Genomic DNA, 20,365 nt, shown 5'->3' on the forward strand with positions numbered 1-20,365 from the left:
ACACAGAAATTGTGTCAGGTAATTTTACACACAAATGTGTGATATCAATACTTTTTACACATTAAGTGTGTGTGAGACATTTTTACACTGAAATATGTCATTTAATAATATTAAGTGCTGATTATGTGTAGCTGACAATTAAAAGAATTGACTGAATGTGTTTACATTACCAAGCATATGTAATCATTAAAAAATAATGGGAGACAAATGTCAAAATATATTTGCCATTTAATGAGTGCAAAGTACAACAAAACTACACTAAGTGTAGCAGGATATGCAGTGATAAGAGATAATATCAGAAGCATGAATACATATTAAAATATACAATTACAGTTATGACTAATGGATGACATGTAACAACATATAACAGTCATATCAGAAAACACAGATGCATTAATACATTTTTACATATGTCCCCAGACTATAATCACAAAGTAAATGAGTCGGTTTTAACCAGGCATGTATGAGGTGCTTATCCATAATCAACCAACATACAGATCAGCTGTGGCTGGGTCCTTGATGCCATCTCAGAGTTGTCGCAGAGGGATGCAATACTGGTTCCAGGCTTAGAGAAGATGAAAAAGATGCAAGAGTTGAAAATGCACCATTAAAAATAAGCCTAAATGTGCATACTATACTGCATAGGTAACATTTTGGTGTAATTATTCTTCTGTAAGTCACCACTTGCAGCTACATAAACAATAATTGTAACACGGGCGACAAGACAAAATAACTTTCTCTTGTTTCCTTCAAAAATATCAAATTCAATAGTCATAGGCATGGTCAAAAAACAGTGTTAGTCTAGACTATGAATTATAATGAAATCATTACAAATATTTAAACTGTTTTTTTTTATTTTTTTTATTTTAACAAAAATATTTAATAATTACCTAGTTACGGTGGCTGACCGGTGCAAACGACCTTCAATTAAAGGTGTGGTTCAGGATTTTGGACATAGGACCTCATTTCCTTGACCTTGAATTTCCCCTTGGGTATCAATAAAGTATCTGTCTATCTATCTATTTCCAAGTTAGCAAGTGTGATATTTATCAGTGGAGACCGTTTTCAACACGTTTCATCCAGTCTTTCTAGTTGCAGAGTTCGCAGGTGCTAGGCTAGCGCAAGTCATCAGTATGTGTTGGCCTGCCACTAAAAATAATCTTACCCTCTCCAAAGTACACCCGAGGCAAATAAATTATAATGCCAGACAATCAATGTAAATGTCTGTGTTAGTAGAATAGTGTTAGAAATAAAAGTTGGTAGTAGGCAATTAAGCAACGGCAGTGGTAGACTGATATTACCTAGGCTACTACTAGGTATCCCGATTGGAGTGCGCTTCTCTGTTTACTTTTCGGCGCAGTACTAGTAGTATAATTCCACCGCTGCTAAGAAACTAGTCCCTCAAAATGTAATGCAATAATGCAATCATTGAAATGCAAGGATAAAATAATGTTAAAAATAAAACTATCAACACAGACATTTACATCGACAGTCTGGTGTTATAATTTATTTGCCTCGGGTGTACTGTGGAGTGGGTAAGACTGTTTTTAGTGGCAAGCTAACACATACTAATGACTTGCGCTAGCCTAGCACCTGCGAACTCTGCAACTAGAAAGACTGGATGAAACGTGTTGAAAATGGTCTCCACTGATAAATATCACACTTGCTAAATTGGAAATGAGGTCCTATGTCCAAAATCCTGAACCCTTTAATGACAACAGGTGAATTTGCAGCGCAATTTCTAAATGCTGTGCATATGTTGTCAAATTGATGAAGATGTTTTCTTAAGTTGCGTGTGTTTTATCTGCATGAGTTGTCATAAATTGCAGGGCGTTTGCACCCGTCGGCCACCGTACCTGGCCCCTCATTGGCTCTTACAGACATAATTTCAAAACATACCGGTACAAAATCAATAAGGAATGTTATTGCTGATTTCACACTGCAGCGACTCCCGGGCATTGGTGGCAGAAGATGTGTCAGAACAACCAGCATGGTATAGCACTTTTCATCTGAAAATTAAACGAAAACAGATTTAAGGTACAACAAATGTTTCCAAGTAGGATTAAATTGTTTCCCTCAAACCCCAGAGAGGGTTAGTAGTAGTAGTAGTAGTACAGTAGTAGCAATGCCTGAAAACATCAGAAATTGCAGTCGGAAGAATGTGTTTATGTATAATGAATTTATGTACAGCAAAGGTTTCCTGATCATTGATGCTGTATATTGTCAGTTTGTAAAATGTAGGTAAAGTAGGAAGTAACATTAGGAATCCCTGATCAATGTAATTGGACCAATAATTTTAAAGTTAACCCAAAGTCTACCCCCGTCATGATGTTAGCATTGGACATGTTTCCCAATCATGAGTCCCCAGACTATATTCACAAAGTAAATGAGTCGGTTTTAACCAGGCATGTATGAGGTGCTTATCCATAATCAACCAACATGGATTACACTGAGAAAGGACTAATTAATATTATTGGTAAGTAGGAAATAAGACAAGGGTTCCTATATTCTGAACTTAACCTTTGAGATATTGCATGCCATATCATTACACACATTCACACACACCACCACATACCATCTGTCTGGTCTTCCATCCCCTCTGTAAGTGACGCAACACCACCTTTTTCCAAGGCAGCAACTGCTCTCAGCTTTGGAATGATGCTCGCTTCCCATTTCCTGATGAATTGGTCTGTCTTTCCAGCTGTTATTTTGCCAAACTCGATATCCATCTTACATAAAGAAGAGACATCTTCAGAATATATTCTAAGTCAACAGTGTTACTAACAGTATCTAGGGTTGCAAAGGGGCGGAAAATTTCCGGTAAATTTCCAGAAACTTAGCGGAAACTTTCCATGGGAAGTTAAGATGGGGAATTTTGGAAATATTCCAAATTGGAAACGTTCATGGAATTAAAGGAAATTATGGGAATTTGCGGGAATTAACTGGGACTTTTTGGTAATTCCTACTGTTTCATATACAGACATTAACATTTTGTTTCAAAGCTAGCTACCATGCTAGCGGGAATCCCATTCTCTGCCTGTGGTTTACTAGCGTGCTAAGATAGCAACACAGAAACCACTGAACTGCCCAAGATACACCATGCCACTCAACAACAAAATCCAATTGGTTGGAACATTGACTGACTATCAGTTTGTTCAGTTAGAATCACAGAAAATGGTAAAAGAAATAAAAATGACACAACATACCACCCCAACCAAACCTTATAGATTATGTAAGTTATTGGGAATTGATTTTCCTCATGCACATGAACGCACCATAGGTTTCCTTTATGTCAAGTAACCTATGCTGATTGCTGTGTACATGGGATTGACGTACAGTATGTGCAGGGTAGAAATTTGACTGAAACTGCATTAAATCAGGTTGTTTTAACTAATATTATGCTGCAAGATGGAGTTTTATCCACTACATTTAAGTTCCCTGTTATAGACTAACTTGCCATATTAAAAAATCCCAGTTTATTCCCATTAATTTCCATGGAAAGTTTCCAACTTTGAGAAAATTCCCGTAATTTTGCAACCCTTTGCAACCCAGTGTCAGATATTTTACAATGGGAAACCTACCAAATTTGGCATATCCAAAAAGCGTGGGTATTCATTGAAGATTTCAGTCAATGTAGGAGTTGCCTTTGATATCCATGCTCTGCGCCTGGTGTATGTATTCTCCATTGCTGATTTGATTGAAGGAATGTTCTCTGAAGAAGGCCTGAGTCGTTTCATCAGGGTGATCCACTCACCGGTCTCACTGCTCTCCCCCTGGTCCTGCTCTGATCTTGCTCCTGTGTCTAGGGCTGCAACGATTAATCAATTAGTTGTTGACCATTACAGTAAATTAATCGCCAACCATTTTTTAAGGAAAATACATCTAAATTCTCTGATTGTAGCTTCTTAAACTTGAATATTTTCAGCTTTACTTACTCCTCTAGGACAGTGGACTAAATATCTTTGGTTTGTGGACAAAACAAGGCATAATCTTGGGCTTTGGGAAACAATGTGCAACATTTTTTCACCATTTTATCGATCAAACAACTAATCAATTAATCAAGAAAATAATCAGGATATTAATTGACTATGAAAATAATCATTAGTTGCATCGGTAACACTTTATTTTAAGGTTCACATGTTAGCCACTAACATATACCTAATTAATGCCTGTATTAGTGACTTGTAAGGCATGTGTTAGGCAACATTACTCATTTGAACCTTAAAATTAAGTGTTACTTTTGTATCCCTACCTGTGTCACACCCTTTCTTGCATTTTGTGTAACGCGGCTGACCAGCTTCAAGCTTTCGCCGAATGTTACGCAGCCTCATCTCCAAGAAGCCAGAATGAGACGATGGATCATAAAAATGCTCCTGAATACATTATTTATTTTTTTTGCACAAACACAAACAGTCTAATGACATAACTGTAAATATAACAGACAGTAAAAAAGCAAATGTATTAAGACACATTACATGCTACTTGACAACTGCCAAGGGATGAAAAAATATTTAATTCCAGAGTTTAAAACACATATTTTTCTGTTGTTTTGGCCTTTAACTCACATATCCATCTCCATTGCCGTCAATCTGAACCCTCGAGGAGGGGAAAGTGGTGATAATACCCTTTGCAAGGGCGAGCTTTTCAGCACTTGGTGGGTAACTGTGTGGGTGGGACAGAGAAGAGAAAAATCCACAGATTCTTGATTACAATCAGGCCTGAAAAGTTGCCATTTTAGCTTCAGCGTCAAGTTACAGAGTTTATGTAAGGGATAATGGACAACACAGTGGTCTGTTAACAGAAATTAATGCACGGTCGAGGTTGTAATAAGGAGCTGTTAACAGACCACCGTGGAGTCCATTATCCTGCTTATTCCACTGTTGCCACTTGCGCTGTGTTCATTTCCGGTTATAATTTAAACATTTTAATCGCTAGAACTGTCTTGTTTGTAGAACTACTTTTCCCCAGACACATTTCAATTAATTTCTCAACTTGCAGGACAAACTGCTGTTACTAGTTCTAAATGGTTGGTTGCTATAGCCAAAGGCCTGTCGTTAGTTCTAAATGGATAGCCAGTCATTAGTTCTATCTCTCCTGTTGTCAAGCGGGCATATCCCAGGATTCTGATGAACTTAAGCTCTGCCATATGCTAAATGTTGTTATGTTCTGAACGTCTGTATTTTATAGCTTATTTTGCATCATGACAGTTCATGTAAACTTCACAACGAGTTAATTAATATACAAGTGTGGTACGGCCATTTTATTGACTCAACACCCCCCCCCGCTATATGTTAATGGTCGTTCTAAATTACGTAGGACAATGGGAAATTCAACCAGGCAGTGGAATAAATACTTACAATCCATGCTTCTCCACCAAGTGACTTATCAAGACTTTGACCAGATGTCTCCTTGACTCAGTTTTAAGTGTTCCTGTTCTCTTGTGTTCCTCAAGTACTTCTGGAGTTTTGCTGTTAAGTAAAGATTGCAGGCCTCCCTGTTCATCTGGCACTGGAACATGCTATATTTATGAAAGTAGAGGGAAAGATGACTTTTAACATAAAAATAATATTATGTTCAGTATAGAGCCCAGATTCCTATATTTATGTTTTGTGCCCATTTAATTCAACTGAATGTAAGACAACTAATAACACCTTGAAAGACAAACATGTGTTGATAACATGGTTACAAAATGGTATTTTACTTATGTATTAAAGTTTCAAAACTAACTGTAATTTCATTTATGGTTACTTGGTACATGGAACAATACACAGTGACATGCATTTCAGGTCATACTGCCCAGAGCTCTATACACACATGAGCAATGCATTTACAGTTCAAAAATAAAATACCTGTATTTGACAGGCCTCTCCAGCATTTGTTTGGGGTAGTGCCTTTGCGCTTGATATGAAGATTTGAAATCTGTCAAAGTTCTTTATTTCTACATTTCTGTCAACATCAACAAATTCTTGGAAATCACTATTATGTTTTTGAACTCTGTCAAATGCAAAACCTGGTTGCTCCGACATGGTTTTATTTATGAGATGTTCAGCACTGTGAACAGTGTAAATTTTCCTTGAGCACTCTTTTTCATTTTTAAACAGAGTAGCCAGAACTTTGACAGGTTCAGATTCAAGAGCAAGGTCCTGGGAACAAAGAGAAAGGGTGGTCAATTATATTTTTCAATTATATTTACCCTTATGTATAGCTTGAGGAGTGTGTGAATGAATATCAATGTCATTATGTCACACGGTTGCCATTTTCAATATTTTCTGCGTGAAAATGAGGCTCACTTTTCACAACATCCACCACAGTGAACATTAATGGTAAAGACTTGTTTTTTTTTGTCAAAGCCATCAGGGTCGTTATCAAAGCAAAATTAAATTTAAAATCAAGGCCGTGGGAAGGGGGGTGTTGAGGGTGCTGCAGCATCCCCTGCTAGCAGGACCTGGATTAAATAATTACTAATTCGCTGTCTGACATTATTTATATTTTTGTATGTAAAATGATGAGTCACATAGCAAAAGGGTTATGGATAGGTTCGTATTTAGGCTACTAAAAATTAACAGTTATAAAGATCAACTTGAACGTGAGTCAGTTAGCCTAGAAATCTAGACACACCCTAGCGACGGCAAATTAATTTGCTCAGCCTGTACATTTCAATGATATAGGATGGCCCGCCAGGCTAGTAAACGTCAAGCATATTCAGAGTTAACTTCATCACTACATTAAACTTGGGCTGTAACGTTACACAACCCTCTTCACTTTACAAAAATGGTTACTGTGTGGTGACAAGCTGACAACAACATAACTAGGCCAGTAATTTGCCAGTAAAAGGCACGCGAAACGAAGCAGTCATAGTTAAATTCCTTCTCTCATAAATGCATGCTCATGTAACATGTCTGCCGCTGACCCAGTAGCAGGTTGAAATGTCTGCAGTGCCCACATTAACCTTTATGGCACACTTCCAACACGTCTATATCGATAAATAACCTAAATACTAAATTCATGGCGCAGTGTTATTTTGTCTGGCCTCATTAACGCTAACGTTAACTTAACTTTAAATAATAATGTTGACATTCATTTAGTTGCTAACTTAACTTATGAATTCACGCTTACTTTGCCCAGTCGGCTAACGTTAAGTTTAGGTAATGGTTAGGGCTAACGTTATCCGTTAGCATTTCTTAACATGTAATATTATTCTAGCAATGGGAAAATAACCTACGGAGAGCTATTTATTGCCAAATAATGCTAAATCATAAAATATGGTTCTGTACCTTGCCATTTCCTTTTCAAAACTCGATGTAGCCCAACTGTTAACTTTAATGTAACTTTAAAGTTATCTGTGGAAGCTAGAAGCTATGTTCACAGAAGCTAGCTAGTGCTAGTTGCTATCCATAGGAGACTAACGTTAGCTGCTACATCAACCACGAGCCAGCTAACATTAGACTCATTACAAACTTAGCTTATACATATCTGAAGGTTATTTTTGTTATTATCAGCTCGCTGATAAATGTAAACGCTACAACATAATACAAAAATACTTACATCGGTCTCCAAGTCTGACTGCATCTTAACTCCTATGCTGGTCAGAGTGAGTGAAAACTGAAAAGGGCAGAAGGAAACAGCATTTCAAAAAGACAGTGGCATGACGTGATTGGTCAACACAGAAACAGCCGTTAATTTCATAATTCGACATTAAGATATGAGTCAATGGGTGTGTTCCAAACGGGAGACAGCTGCCTACTGCCTCCCTCCCTACATAGAGAGCTGTCTCACTAGACATGACTTTGGATTAAATGCATCTTTTAAAAATGAGCGTAGCACTCTAGAATCTTTGGTTAACACTACGGTATGACGTTAGCAAAGGCCTGACGTTAAACTAAATTAGCTTACGTAAGCTAGCAGGCTAACGGTATAAATTAGTTTTACGGCCGGCAGATATATCAGACCAGACGCTATTAATGGTTACAACAATGGCATAATCAGATAGTAAATTGTTTATTTCTAATCTGTAATCTGCAAATCTAAGCAAAATAAGATCACACAAATGACATTTTAAACAAATTCAGCAGCCATTACCGATGTCATCCGCCATGTTTGTTTACCTTTCACAGCTGTTTCAGACGTTGCCGCAAGGGATTATGGGTAGGAGGCAGCATGAAGTGTGCATCGATGCTGCCTTCAAAAATGACCGTTATTTGGGAATTCTAAGATATCTTAAAAGGCAGCAGAATTTGTTTTTTCGGTTTCGAACCGCACTTGCTGCCTTGCTCCCCAGTTAGATAGCTTAAAAGGCAGCAACTTTACCCGTTTCGAACACACCCAATATCACCATAAGGTGCCTTTGAGACTTCCCCATCCCCCCCCAAAAAAGCTGAGATTTTCCATTGAACTTCATATTCATTGTATTAAGTATATGTTATGCTGTTAGAAATACATATTGGTCAAGCTCCCACACTTTTTATAAATTAACTGCAAGCAGACAATTTACATGCAAACAGCAAAATATGTCCACCCTGTCATGGACAATTTCAAAACAGAGTAAATACATTGTAATTACATAGTGATTATAAAATGTACATTTTCAGAAAGCTATTTAGTCCCTTTCTCAACAATACATTTTAGTTAATGGGAAAAGTATTTGGATAATAATGAAATTATGGCAAACTATTTGTTTCTCTATAAAATCTGCGAGAGTTGCACTTTCTTTTCTAAATAAAATCTAACAACAAAGATATCTGGTCAATTTGTCAAACAATACTATTTGGCCCTCATTTGCTTATAAAGGAATCACACAAAAGATTTTGCTAACTTGTGGAAATAATTTGTTTATTTTCATAGAACATGAAAATAACAGGGTGGACAGAGACATGACAGGGTGGACCCTGGGCATGACAGGGTGGACATGTTGTGGAATGTCATTGAATGGCCCCATAAATGCAAGGAACAATGCAAGAAAATTGTGTAAAAAATGCCTTTTCCCATGTAGGGGGAAATTACCAGTTGAACAGACTAGTTTTGATCCACTCTACCTGCATGCAGCCACTGAAAAGATGCCCAAAATGAGACATTAATGTGGCCTTCTAGCGTTAAACTCTGCACAGTGAAAGTCAAACATTCAACTGTAGAACAAGAAGAAAACATTTTTTAAGTGGAGAACAGTTGATTTGAAAAAACAGAATATTTCAGAAAGATCACTTGGACGCATCTCCAAACAGTCTCTCCCTTTCTGAAGAGACATGGCTCGCTCAGTTCTGCAGTTGCTGTTCCACATACTTCCACGCAGACGCTTCAATCTGTAAAGAGCGCTTGTTCAGAGCCTGTGGTTCTGGTATTAGGCAAAGTACCTGCCAGTCATGGTACCAACAGATGTCGTCCCGAAGACCTGGCCATTTGAACTGGTTTATGCCATGGCGTTGCATACACTTAACTTTCACATTATGCCCTTCTGCATCCATGATGATACCTGGGTATGCTTCATTGTCATAATTAACAACGCACCACTCTCCAATGTGCTTTACCTCAATCATTTCTGGTCTCCTAGGATTATCTGGTGTCTTTCCACATGCTGGGGACTTGTCAGATGAAACAGGAACATTAGCTAGAGTGACCTCTTGAAGATTAAAGCAGGGGCAGTCCAAAACACCTTTCTCCCTTTTACATAGACATGAAATGTCTCTGTATTTCATTTGGCCGGGTGTCAGACTGATAGCTTGGTGGATTCTCATAGTGCCTTTTACGGCAGCTATTGCAGGTATCTCAGGCTTTGATTCAATATCCCTCTCTGGGATGAAGAACAGCTCGACAGATGTGTCCAGGCTTTTCAGCTTGTTATACAAGCTCTGGGCATCAGGAATGTCTCCTCCATGGGCTACAATCCAGTCTGCTGACCTCTTGAGGGCCCCACCTACACCGTCTGGTGCCCCCTTCCCATGATTAGCCTCAAAGAAATTCCATGTTATTTCTTTGAAGCCATACTTGTAGGGTTCTGTTGAGAGGTAGAAGAAATTTCCCTTTTGTCGATACTGTGTTGCAGGCCCATCGCTGAAAAAATGAAGTGTGCTGACTTGAGGGTGTCGTTCTCTCACTACCTTCAGAACTGGATCAAGGTGGGCCCAGATGGCCACAGGGTCATGTCTTCTGGAGGGTGATATGGAGCAGAAGGTGTGTGGCGCTTGTTCACCAGTGGTGTAGAGCACTCCATTGTGCAGACTGGCCTGCTTGTGTGAGCCTCCAAAATGCACAGATTGTATTTCTTCGCTGTACTTACATGAGTAATTTTCGCTAAAATCTATATGCAAGAGGGACTCATTGGGCTTCAGACTCCTCCTGAGCTCCCTGTAGGCATCAAATTGCCATTTAATGTTGAAGACATGGCTCCTAAAATGAACAAGCCTCTCCTGGAAATCTGTGTTAAGCTCATGCTCTGTTTTTGTTATCTCCCTTTTCACTGTTATTGTTGACACCTTCTCATCCTTCTTGATCTTCTCTGTCATCCACTGAAATAAACTAATGTTCTCTTCCCCAGGGGTTTTCAGCATCGGGTGACAAGTTAGGAGGCATTCACTGCACTCACCATAAGCACAGACCTTGGCTTTCGGGTCACACATGGTTGCTTCAGACATTTCCTCAATGTTTCTTGAGGACAGTAACCCTTGGCTCTGCAAGGCATTGGCAATGAATTGCAAGTTCTCATGCTTTTTGCAGAGACATGTGTCACGGTCAGAGGTAGAGGGGGTTACCACCCAAAAGGGTCTGAGACGGCAAAAGGAGGTGTATGACATGTGGCCAATGTGCTCAGAGAGAAACCTCCTATGCAAGTTCTTCATTGTGTCAGTAAGCAACCTCTTTTGCATTTTATTCTTCAGCCGTGTGACTGTTTGTTTGCGGCCAGTTGTCATTCGACTAACATCATCTCGAAGAAAAAATGATGTAACCTTCTTCCTAATGTCATTTCGACTGACGCACCTCCTCCCACGGTAGGTCAGATCCACAGGATACTTTGCTATCTTCTTAGAGTAGCCAAAAGCAGTCTGGGCATGCTTTTGGAGCTTATACTTCTTTAGAATGTTTCCACTGACCACTTTTGCTATCAGCTGCTTCTCTCTGTTTGTTTTTGCATGTTCATATTTTCTTCTAATATTTTCAATCAGGGATGTATGGAAAAGAAGAGCTCTTTTGATGGGTGAATTCACTTTTTGACGTGCCAACAAAGCATTGACTTTTGTACGTGGTGATTTGGACGGACTTTCTTTCTTGGCCCGATGGTACCTCTTCTTATATTTCTCAGTTTTACTTTTCTCTTTTTTGAGCTGTGCCTCTAATATTTCAATCTGTTTTTTCAGTTTTCTCTTCGCACTCCTTCGAATGCTTTCCCCTTGATGCCGTTGCCTGAAACACAAAATATTTGTAAGGATTTTTTTATACGATTTTAGCAAGTTAGTTATCATTATGAAGAGTTCAGATGCAAAAACCCTCTAAATCCATCTGACCACTTTTCTTTTAAATGAGCATTTAAAATCAGGCTCCTATAGGTTTTTGCCTATAAATCAATGTCAGACCAGGAAAGAGTGGTATTTAGTGGGTTTTGAAGTTAAATTATTTGAACTGACAACATGAACTGTGTGTGTGTGTGTGTGAGTGAGAGAGTGGGTGTAAATGTGTGTGTGTGGGTGTGAGTGTTTCTGTGTGTGTACATGCATGTGTGTGCAAACATTGGTGGTTTTCCTGCACATGTGGCAACATGACAACATGAACTGACAACAGGAACTGTGTGTGTGTGTGTGTGAGTGCGTGTACATGTGTGTGTGTGTGTCTGTTTGTGTGTGTGTGGGTGGGTGTGTTTCTGTATGTGTGTGAATGCCTATGTGTGCGAACATTGGTGGTTCACACGTACATGTGGCAACATGACAACATGAACTGACAACATGTACTGAGTGTGTGTGTGTGTCTGTGAGTGGGTGTACATGTGTGTACTGTATGTGTGTCTGTTTGTGTGTGTGTGTGTGTGTGCATGCATGTGTGTGGGAACATTGGTGGTAAGTTGTAGGAGTGTGTGTAAGGAGATGTCTTTTGTCTCCTGGATGAAAATTATACTCTTTCCCATTCATTTCCTATGGCGGTCATTTTTGACCGTAAACAAAAAAAGTGTTTCTACGTTGAATAAATCACTCAAAATTCAAAGAAAGTAGTCAAAATAAATTTGATGTGTTCAAAAGCCTTTTGTGAAGGATATCATAAGATCTTGAGGCAGTCTGATGAAAAATGCTATATTTATGGTACAGGGAATGGTTAAATCGGTCATTTTTGACCGGAACAGTGTTAGAAGGTTAACATATACTATGTGTGGAGAGCATCCATTCACCATCTTTATCTCATTTTTGACGTAAGTGGCATTTAGAGGCTTTTGCATCTGAACCCTTCATATGTCATTTTATGTGGACATAAACAGTTGATAATTGTCCTTCAAATAAATCTAAACTTTCTAATAAGTCTCATCAGCTAAACTTCCAATGATCTAACCTGGAGGGCCCTGGCTCACGCTGATTTTCAGGAGTTTCAGCAGGGGAGTTGGGTGGTGTCTCTGACTGTAGCAAAGCACTAGCCCTGTTTCTGGCTCTGGCTTGACTTTTTGCCTCTTTCCATTTTTTTCTTTTTGCCCTCTTCTCTCTCTCACTGAGCTCATTGACACCCTTCTTCTTTCCAGTCTCTCTGTCTTTTTTCCATTTGACCCTTTCTTTCTCAAGGTACTTTCTTCTTCTGTCTGGGTCAGCATCACGACGTTCCCGATATCTCCTTGCTATCTCAGCTCCTTTTGATCTCATTCCTTGAAAAAGACGATTCAAAATGTTCCCTTACACATTTTAATTGGCAGTCCCTGTAAACTAGGCTTGCCTTATCAAACTAGGCTTGCTGATACCGATATCGCCAAAAAAATTGTCCAAATTGTCCAATTGTCCAAATTTACTATGTATAGCATGTACTGTTATAAAATGTGTGTAATAGCTGTTGTAATATGTGTAACATTATCAGCATGTGGCCTAAACTATGCACATGTCCTTCCTGTCATGAACCATGTCCACCCTATCATGGAAGGCTTGCTGACAGGGTGGACAATGACAGGGTGGACATTTTTGGCTAATGTTAGCATTTAATGAGCACATGGTGGATCTTCACTTAGCAACATGCTACAGTCAGCAAGCTGACTATGTACTGTTTTACAAATATATTTCAAAGTTCTGATAGGTTTTTCTATCAATTGATATTTCACTATGACAGAGTGGACATGTTAAGCTTGACAACATCCAACTACACACATAATATGATGAAAATTATGAAACATAAGTGTAAATACTTACTCTGCAACTCGCCACTGCTTCAGCCTCCATTGAAGAAAGAAAAAATGCTCGTAGTGATGTCACTGAAAACATCAGTGGGTTTCTTAAAGGGACAGTTACCCCATAATGACAGGGTGGACCGCAATTTCAGGGACACATGCAAAATGTTCAATATGATTATGAAAATACAATATACATGATCAAAATGACTTGTTTTATCAAATAACTTATTGTGGACACTAAAACCATGTAAACATTTTTTGGATTTAGTATCATTTAACCACTTATTACACACACTGTAGTTAGCCGAGCAGTGTGTGGGACATGCCAAAATCACGTACATCCAATGAAAAGAAATTGTATAAAATGAAGGAAACAAATTTTAAGAGACTTATCCTTGTACTGATATGTGTGCAAGTGTTTGGCCACTTATAATAAGACCTCAGACTTTCATTATTCTGCTACATTTTCATGATGACTGAGTGAGTCTGATGAGGACACCAAAGGCACTTCATAGTGATATTGACTTTGTATTCTTCATGATTTTTATTAGTCCTAGAGCGTTTCATAGGTACCAGATAAAATATATGTATTTATTTTCTCTGCAAACACAAATGCTGTTCCATTAGTGAATAACACATGTATGGTGTCAATTTATCCATAGCTGGAGATTATAAAAAATACACAATGTGTGCTAAAATCTACACAACATGTGTCAAAATGCTATCTACACAGTCACATGTGTTGTTTTTTGACACATCCCTTTTTGCAGTGTATTAGCTGGGCTAATTGGGTATAGCTTTAACTTAACTCAATGAAAACAACACAATTGAAATTGTATTGATATTACCTGAAATTCACAATTACATGACTTGAAGTTTTAATGCTTTTAAAAATGGAGATATAGCATTTTGGAACCAAACTTCATATTTTTGGGATTTGGGATGATAGTACACTGCTATGGTGATGTAACGTTGCTTTAGAATCCTGGTATCTTCAGTGCTTGTGTGCGTGTGCATGCCTGTGTGTGTGTTTGTGTGCATCTGTGCATGTGGGTGTGTGCAACCCTTCGCTCAACTCCATCATCTAGGCTGATTGGTGTACAGTCACTTATATGTACACATAAATTCATTTATTGTATGGCCCCCCATGAACGGAATTCCACAAAACTCAGCATGCCTTCAGAGGCTATCATAGTGATCTTACGAGTCAAATTTATTTTTTAACAACAGGTTTAAAAAAACCTGTTGTTTTGTATTTTTCACTTTAACGTTCCAATGATAATAGCAAGGTTGGATATAGTTTTTGCCCCCAGGCAACATTGTACCATTGCGGAATGAAAATCAATATTTTACAGATATGAAGTTATAATAATACAAATGATGAGCACCTGACTTTCTGAAAGTTTATAAGCAATTTGTCTCAAAAGAGAAACACAGGGGGTAGGCCAATAGCAAATAGAGGGATAAGTCAGGCCTCAAACTTGGGGCTACAGGGTAGCAAGTCTGCAGCTTCAGCGCCACATCAAAAACCATGGATGTTGGTATGATAGTCAGGGCACATACTCAACCATAGTGATGGCATTCTATAAAACTTCATGAAGCACACTCATGCACTTCACATATACAGTACAGGTGCTTCCCTACTTAGAATATTTGGTATGGCCATATGCAAGTCCGTTATGGTCAGGTTTCTAGGGTTAACCTTTGAAAGTCCATAGAAAATGCTTGGGGTCATTTTTGGGTGAGGAGCTCCTGTGCGTGGTTGGTTGATGATATGGCGATGTTCCTTCCACTTGCAGATAATGGCCCCAATGGTGCCTAGTAAGCCTCCGCTGCGCGTCGGGATCCAGTTCGCCCTGTCGGGACCTATTTCCCGATAATGACCAGTTCGCCCTGTCGGGACCTATTTCCCGATAATGACCGGTGTTCTATACATTATCCCTTACTTAGAACACAGCTGATCAACCATCTGCTTTCACTTTTGAATGAAGTTCCAGTCCTTGCGTAGTGATATGAAAGACGTGAATTAGAAGCACAAAACGGAAGTTACGCATGTAACTATGGATCTGTGAGACCGAGGGATGACCGTCACTACGGTCTAAAAAAGTAATGATCACCTTCGTTCTGCCTATCACCGAGACCATATGTCAACGAAGTCATGCCCATGACCTCCGGAAGCAGAACGACTCGAGCTTGTAAATAGCGGAGATTGCTCCCGGTTCAGTCTCCTACCTTGAGCGCCTCAGGATGGTCCGAGCGACAAGGATAGTGACGGTCATCCCTCGGTCTCACAGATCCATAGTTACATGCGTAACTTACGATCTGTTTCGACCTCACTCTGACCGTCACTACGGTCTAAAAAAGGGATGACACATACCAAAAAAGTCGCGAGGAGCTCTAAGCTAACCATTAAAACCTCGCTTGGTCACGGACATGAGGGCAGCGTCGCCAACCGGAGCTGGGCGAGTGACGTCCACCCTATAAAACCTGGTAAAAGTGCAAGGCGTCGCCCATGAAGCCGCTGCACAGATATCGCTTGCTGGTACCCCCTTAAGGGCAGCCCAAGACGTAGCCATACTCCTGGTGGAGTGAGCCCTTGTACCCGAAGGGACCGGCATTCCCAGAGCCTGGTAGGCATGGGAAATAACCTCAACCAGCCAATGCGACAGCCGCTGTTTGGAAAGCGGTAGTCCCTGCTTCGCCGCCCCATAACAGACAAAAAGTTGAGTGTGTTCCCTCCTCAATGACTACGTACGGGCCAGATAAGCTCTCAAAGCCCTGACTGGGCACAGAGTGAGCAACTTGTCGCGCTCTGCCTGTGAGGCAGCAGACGGCTGGAATTGGGTCAGCTCCAGAACCTGGTTGATAGACTGCTGACTTAGAACCTTAGGCAGGAAGGCTGGATTAGGCCAAAGTGACACGCCAGTGCCCCCTGCCTGCCACCTCAGGCAGTCTTCGCTGACGGAGAGGGCGCACAGCTCCCAGACGCGCCTGGCCGAACAAAGAGCCAGGAGAAAGCTAGTTTTCAGAGACAAAGATCGCGGATCTGCATCTAAAATGGGCTCATACGGGCCTTCAGTAAGAGACATTAAAACGGTGGGCAAATCCCAGTTTGGTGCCCGCAAAGTGCGAACTGGACGCAACCGGCGGGCCCCTTTTAAAAACTGACCAATCAGTGGATGCCTACCCAAGGGCCTGTTATCCGCACCCTGGTGAAAGGCTGAAATGGCCGAGGCATAAACCTTCACAGTACTGACTGCCTTGCCTTGATCCAAATAGGACTGCAAGAAGCGCAAAACTTGTGGCACAGGGCAAACCACTGGCTCAAGACCCAAGCTGGCACACCAATCCGAAAAGATCCTCCACCTGAGTGCGTAGCAAGCTCTAGTAGAAGGAGCCCTGGCGTTGTTCAGAGTCTCCTGCACAGACTCAGCTAGCTGTTCAATGACGGACTCTGCAGGGGCCAAACCCACAGGCGCAGGGCACCTGGGTTCGGATGCCAGATCTGCCCGTCTGCTTGTGACAGAAGATCCGCCCGGCAGGGTAACTGCCATGGCTGACCCCGCAGGAGCCAGAGAAGGTCTGGGAACCAAGGCCTCGCCGGCCACCGTGGAGCAACCAGCAGAACTGTGTGTTGGCCCTCCCTGATCCTCCGCAGGACCTGAGGTACAAGAGGCGATGGAGGAAAAGCGTACAACAAGCCTGTCGGCCAGTCTTGTGACAGAGCATCCAGGCCCAAACTGCCTCCCTGTCCCACGAGAGAGTACCACTCTGGGCAGTGAGTCGTTTCTGCCGACGCAAACAGGTCCACTTGTGCAGTCCCATACTGAGCCCAGGGCTAGCGCGGCTGCCACCACGCGAGTAAAAATTCTGGGGGCCAGTGAAAGGCCAAATGGGAGGACCTGAAACTGGCACAATCCCTTCCCAGGAGGTCCTGGACAGCTGGGAAGGGCAATCGACGGGTAGCCCCGGATCCCTAGGCAGGACCGAAGCCTGCACCTCTGCCTGCGCCCCGTCGAGGTCTTTGCTGTCCTCTGGGCCAGGGAGTTGGGGCTGAGCTCTGGTCTGGTGCACGAAAGCGCCGGTCCCGTGGGGCAGCATAGTTGATACTTACCTGTGGTGTTCGGGCGGGCTGCCACCGCCCATACTTACCTGATGCTGCCCTGTGGGGAACCGGAGCCCGCCTGTGGCACACACGCTGACCAGTTTCTCTAGAAGCGCCAGCCTGTTCCACTCTGTCCAGCACCCCCTGGGAGTCTGGATGGAACACATGCCCAGGCACCACGGGGAGACCTAACAGGTCTGTCCTGATGGCATCAGGGAGAGAGGTTTGGGCAAGCCACACCTGTCTACGGCACAGCACCGCAGAGGCCATAGCACTCCCCACATCACGCGTCAGCTGGGAGTGGGCTGACAGTGCTGCATCCACCAGGGCCCTTGCATCATGGTCCTCCGGGCTCATCGTTTTTCGCAGAGCCGCCAGAGTGATAGCCAGGGCGTTGCCCATACGGGCTGCCCGTGCTGATGCGTCAAAGCAGTGACTGATGAGACGGTCCGTCTTGGCACACTCCTTACGCGGGCAGCGTGGATTGGGAGATGCATTGGCAGGCCCCAGGGAAGTCCAGGCGGCGATGGACTGCTCGACCGGTGGCATATCCCCTAGCCCTGAGTCGGCCGGATAGGCAGCCTTTGCCAGCTGACGGCAACCTGGATTGAATTGGGGGCGCTGTAGCGACTTACCCCATGCCGTCCGCAGCACCTTCGTGTAATCCACTGCCACGGGTATACAGGGTGGTGGGCTGCTGTGCGAGACGCCTTCCCAGACGCCCCCAAGGGAAGCCATGTCTGGCATAGGGGCCTGAAGACCCAGGATCTTGGAGGCACTCAACACCCGTGACATCAAGGAGCCGACGGGGACCTCCCCTGGCACCGTGGATTCATCAGTTGGCTCCACCATGTCTGAATGTAGCTCATCCAGGAGGCCGTCCCCGCTTACGTCATCGATCGTAGAACGAGGGGCATGGAGCGACAGCACATCCACATCACCCAGATCAACATCCGCACCATGGCTCTCAGGCCTGGATGGGGAGAGACCTTCCTGGCCAGGGGGCAGAGAAGGGGATGACGTGCCCTGGAGACCCTCCAGCCTGTCCATCCTCCTAGCCAGAGCCTGGAGAGCTGAGAGAATCTGAAGCGACTCCGTGCCATTACCCTCGGTCACGGCAGCTGGAGCCGAGCGCTTAGCAGGTCCAGGGACCTCCACCTGATCATGCCTGGAAGGGGACTCATGTTGCCGTTTACGCTTGTGCGTATGCTTACGGCCATGCCTATGAGAGTGGGATGGTCGGTCGGGTGAGCGCCGCCTGTCCCGTCCACGTACGTGGCCACATGCCTGGTCAGCCCGGCGGAGCCGTTCCTCCCTAGGAAGGTCACAGGCTGCGCTGCAGGGGCTGTCGACATCCTCCAGGAGGTGGGCGGCCTCAAGGCAAGCGGGACACTCTCTATGCCCGTCATTGGGGGCCATCGTGGCCCTACAGACTCTGCAGTAGTGTACCGCCATAGCCTACCACAGAAAAACACAATGCAATACAACACAATACAATAAGGCACTTACCTTGGCCGTACAACGCACTGGGTCTGCAAGCAGCAGCCCGTAAAGAGATACAGCAGTGGTGTAATACAGTACACGGGTGGCCTGAAGCAGCGTGCGGACACGCTTAGCAGGGTCACACTGGCCCAGCTAGCTGCGGACAGCAGCGACGGGGTACACAACAGATACACAAAGAAGGCGGCCACCAGTGCGCGAACGCACGCGCCGACGTACACCAGTGGACAACTGGAGAAAAGACACACAGCAGCCCGCACCTCGTGCAAGACTGCACCTAGCAGACACAAACAGCTAAACTTACCTTTTGCAAGTAGCCTAGCACACAACAACAACAACAAGCTAACAAGAAGCACACAGTAACATTAGCGCCTAAGCGGCCGAGCACATACGCGCTGATCAGGCCCACACAGGTTCCGGCTGCCAGAGCAGTAAACAGAAATAATAACGGTGGCCCACGCCGGTGCGCGAACGCACCCAGCAGGCTCACACCAAGCCCAACTAGCCGCGAACAGCCAGATAAGGTACACAGTAGTTAACAAACAACAACCCGGAAACCTGGCACACACAAAAGGAAAATAACACTGAAACGGCGGCCCGCAGCAGTGCGCGAACGCAGGCAGCAGGCTCACACTAGCCCCTCCGCCGTGCGGTATGGGGTGAACTCAGGAAAGGCGTCAACAAGTTAAACAAAGTTAAACGAAGTTTTCTGAAAAAAACACAGGTTACTGCCACATGCAGACTAACAAACACAGTCAAAGCAAGAAAGCAGTGAAAGTACGTACTCACGTATCACAGGTCTCAGATGAGGCGATCAAGGTGAGAGACTGAACCGGGAGCAATCTCCGCTATTTACAAGCTCGAGTCGTTCTGCTTCCGGAGGTCATGGGCATGACTTTGTTGACATATGGTCTCGGTGATAGGCAGAACGAAGGTGATCATTCCTTTTTTAGACCGTAGTGACGGTCAGAGGGAGGTCGAAACAGATCCCATTTTCCTTGACAGCGGTCTGTTATACTTAGCAACGGTCTGTTATTGAGAATTATTCCACTGCTTGGTTGAATTTCCCATTGTCCTACGTAATTTAGAACGACCATTAACCGTATGTTATCTGCACACCTATGAAGTAGATCCATGTTTTGGCCATATCACACTTGTATATTAATTCGCCAAACTCATTGTGAAGTTTAAATGAACTGTCACGTTGCATCCGAGCTGTAAAATGCAGACGTTCAGAACATTGCAACATTGTAGCATATGACGGAGGTGGCTTTTAGCTAGATGGATAACTGCAGGCTAAGTAAAATAGCGATGTTTCAAAGCTAAAGTTCATTAGAATCTTGGGATACGCCCGCTTGACAACGGGAGAGATAGAACTAACGACTGGCCTTTGGCCGTAGCAACCATCCATTTAGAACTAA

General features: G+C 43.0%; 2 protein-coding genes across 4 annotated transcripts; both read right to left on the reverse strand.

Annotated features, from left to right (window-relative positions):
* Positions 1-227: 227 nt before the first annotated feature.
* Positions 228-19,845, reverse strand: LOC121706515. Of its 3 annotated transcripts, none has more exons than XM_042088352.1 (10): positions 19,734-19,845; positions 7,546-7,602; positions 5,850-6,143; positions 5,358-5,518; positions 4,566-4,662; positions 4,253-4,373; positions 3,582-3,808; positions 2,576-2,729; positions 1,900-2,009; positions 228-565 (listed from the first exon to the last, which is right to left on the reverse strand). In XM_042088352.1, exons 2-10 carry the CDS (start codon positions 7,567-7,569, stop codon positions 473-475), a joined length of 1,281 nt encoding a protein of 426 aa, XP_041944286.1. In that variant the 5' UTR covers positions 7,570-7,602; positions 19,734-19,845; the 3' UTR covers positions 228-472. The 3 variants fall into 3 exon arrangements, with proteins under 3 accessions (XP_041944286.1, XP_041944278.1, XP_041944269.1); XM_042088344.1 differs by having other exon boundaries at positions 19,730-19,845; XM_042088335.1 differs by lacking the exon at positions 19,734-19,845 and adding an exon at positions 8,080-8,100.
* LOC121704376 lies at positions 9,249-13,056 on the reverse strand. The gene is made up of 2 exons (XM_042084766.1): positions 12,523-13,056; positions 9,249-11,391 (listed from the first exon to the last, which is right to left on the reverse strand). Exons 1-2 carry the CDS (start codon positions 12,822-12,824, stop codon positions 9,249-9,251), a joined length of 2,445 nt encoding a protein of 814 aa, XP_041940700.1. The 5' UTR covers positions 12,825-13,056.
* Positions 19,846-20,365: the final 520 nt, after the last annotated feature.

The sequence above is a fragment of the Alosa sapidissima genome, chromosome 1 (genome assembly GCF_018492685.1).
Source record: "Alosa sapidissima isolate fAloSap1 chromosome 1, fAloSap1.pri, whole genome shotgun sequence".
Taxonomy (NCBI): Eukaryota; Metazoa; Chordata; class Actinopteri; order Clupeiformes; family Clupeidae; genus Alosa; species Alosa sapidissima.

Coding starts and splice junctions, on each gene's coding strand:
- LOC121706515 (XM_042088335.1), bottom strand. Junction 2,010..2,575: donor GATGGAAGACCAGACAGATG/GTATGTGGTGGT, acceptor TTTAATTTTCAG/ATGAAAAGTGCTATACCATG. Junction 566..1,899: donor TCCTTATTGATTTTGTACCG/GTATGTTTTGAA, acceptor ATCTTCTCTAAG/CCTGGAACCAGTATTGCATC.
- LOC121704376 (XM_042084766.1), bottom strand. CDS start 12,824: ATGAGATCAAAAGGAGCTGAGATAGCAAGGAGATATCGGGAACGTCGT. Junction 11,392..12,522: donor CGTGAGCCAGGGCCCTCCAG/GTTAGATCATTG, acceptor TTTGTGTTTCAG/GCAACGGCATCAAGGGGAAA.